The 1,819-nt window shown below is 42.1% G+C and overlaps 1 protein-coding gene across 1 annotated transcript in view; it reads right to left on the bottom strand.

Annotated features, from left to right (window-relative positions):
- Positions 1-937, bottom strand: part of LOC123484180 (dynamin-2-like) — a 37,864-nt gene extending 36,927 nt beyond the window's left edge. Inside the window, 1 exon segment of the mRNA XM_045214214.1 lies at positions 477-937. Coding sequence (XP_045070149.1) covers positions 477-637 — 161 coding nt within the window. The 5' untranslated portion in view covers positions 638-937.
- Between the last annotated feature and the right edge of the window lie 882 nt (positions 938-1,819).

Genomic DNA, 1,819 nt, shown 5'->3' with positions numbered 1-1,819 from the left:
TGTTAAAGTTTGATAGGATAGGGGCAATATAACAGACAGCCATACTGTTGGTCTTTGAGCTGACTGTTGGTCCCATCACTATCTCTTCAACCCCCACGCCGCCCCTTTATTTTGACAGCTAGTTGCACAAAGTGCGTAAACTGTATTCCTGAATACTCCCGCTCATCAGAACGGAAAAAAAGACGCGACAACTCGTAGAGCCGATATTGCTTCGTTGGCTACTTTTAAGCAATGCAAGGAACGGTACATATAGCATATAACTTGCACTAAAAACGTTATGTAAAAAGCCCAAAAGCTTCCCCAAAACGCATCCAACCTTTCACTTTACATAGGTTAACTATCCACCGAAGTTGTAATGCATTTATAGGTAGTATTTCTATACTCTGGTCCAGAGCATTAGTTTGCGTTCCGTCTTTCACTTATAATGTACGAACGCGCAGTAACGCCCTGGACCAGAGCTAACCTTTACTACTCACCTTCCAACGAAATTCTCCAGAACAGAGCTTTTCCCGGCGCTCTGCCCTCCGACCACGGCGATCTGCGGCAGGTCCAGGTTGCAGCTCTGGCCGATGCAGCTGAAGGCGTCCTGGAGCTTGTTGATAAGGGGAATAAGGTCTTCCATACCCCTGTTCCCCATGACTGCTCTCCTCTCCGGCGGGCTCAACTCAGCCGCCGCTTAGGCTACTCAGGGAGACAGGGAGACACAGAGAGAGAGACGGGTCTGATCTTTGCGCTCTCTCGCTGGCGAGCTGGAGTTTCGTTTAACGGAAAAAGCGTAAAAATCAAGTCGTCTGTTAAAACTTGATTGTTGTCAGGTTTGGGTGAGGGTCAGTAACTAGGTTCTAAATAATATGGCTACAGTGAAGCGCTATTTAAATGAATAGAAAAAACGGAATAGAAAACTACAGTGATAAAACTTCAGTCAATCATCATCCGGTCAGGCGACACGCAGCCTCCGCTAGAGAGACCGTAGCTCCGCCTGTCATCCACTTACACCTCTCGTCATTGGTCATCACCAGTGCCTGTCAACGTATAGGAGCCTATGATTGGTTTTAGTGCATTGTGAAAATGGACGTTAGACATGCCTCCGTGGACACGGCAAGGTCCTGCTATTGGCCGCATGGGGTGTCAATCAAAGATCATTCTCCGCGCCCCTTCTCAAAAGTCTAAAGTGACTTCCTCTGCTTGTTTCCTCTGCTTGTATCCTCTGCTTGTATCCTCTCCTTGTCTCCTTTACTTACATTTTACATTTTAGTCATTCAACTACACTGATCTGAAAGAGCTGAATAGGTGAAACACACACCAGTTTGTGTCAATAAAAGCTTTATTTATCTTGAGATAATCAGACAGAAACAGGAGTGTTGTGTTTACTACAAGATGCAACATAAAAACAAATCACAAAAATATGTGAATAACTAGATCTATAGATACAGTAGCTTACTATAAAGCATTGTTATAAAGCAGTACTATAAATCATTACTATAAAGCATTGTCATAAAGCATTACTATAAAGTCAATCACTGATGTAACAACAATATTGTATCCTATTCAAAGGTAAAGGCCTTTTACGGTACAACACTCTAACAGAACAGAAAAGGAAGTACAGTCACAGGAATATAATCATTCATCTCCCCACATTCACAGTGGGATTATTTACCACACACAGAGTAATATTTACAAACCATAGATTTGATCAACCCCAATCACTTACTTTACAAAAATACACTGCTCAAAAAAATAAAGGGAACACTAAAATGACACATCCTAGATCTGAATGAATGAAATAATCTTATTAAATACTTTTTTCTTTACATAGTTG

This window comes from Coregonus clupeaformis, unplaced genomic scaffold, assembly GCF_020615455.1.
Source record: "Coregonus clupeaformis isolate EN_2021a unplaced genomic scaffold, ASM2061545v1 scaf0217, whole genome shotgun sequence".
Classification (NCBI taxonomy): Eukaryota; Metazoa; Chordata; class Actinopteri; order Salmoniformes; family Salmonidae; genus Coregonus; species Coregonus clupeaformis.
The sequence above is the reverse complement of the archived record's forward strand: the minus strand, read 5'-3'. Positions and strand labels throughout refer to the sequence as shown.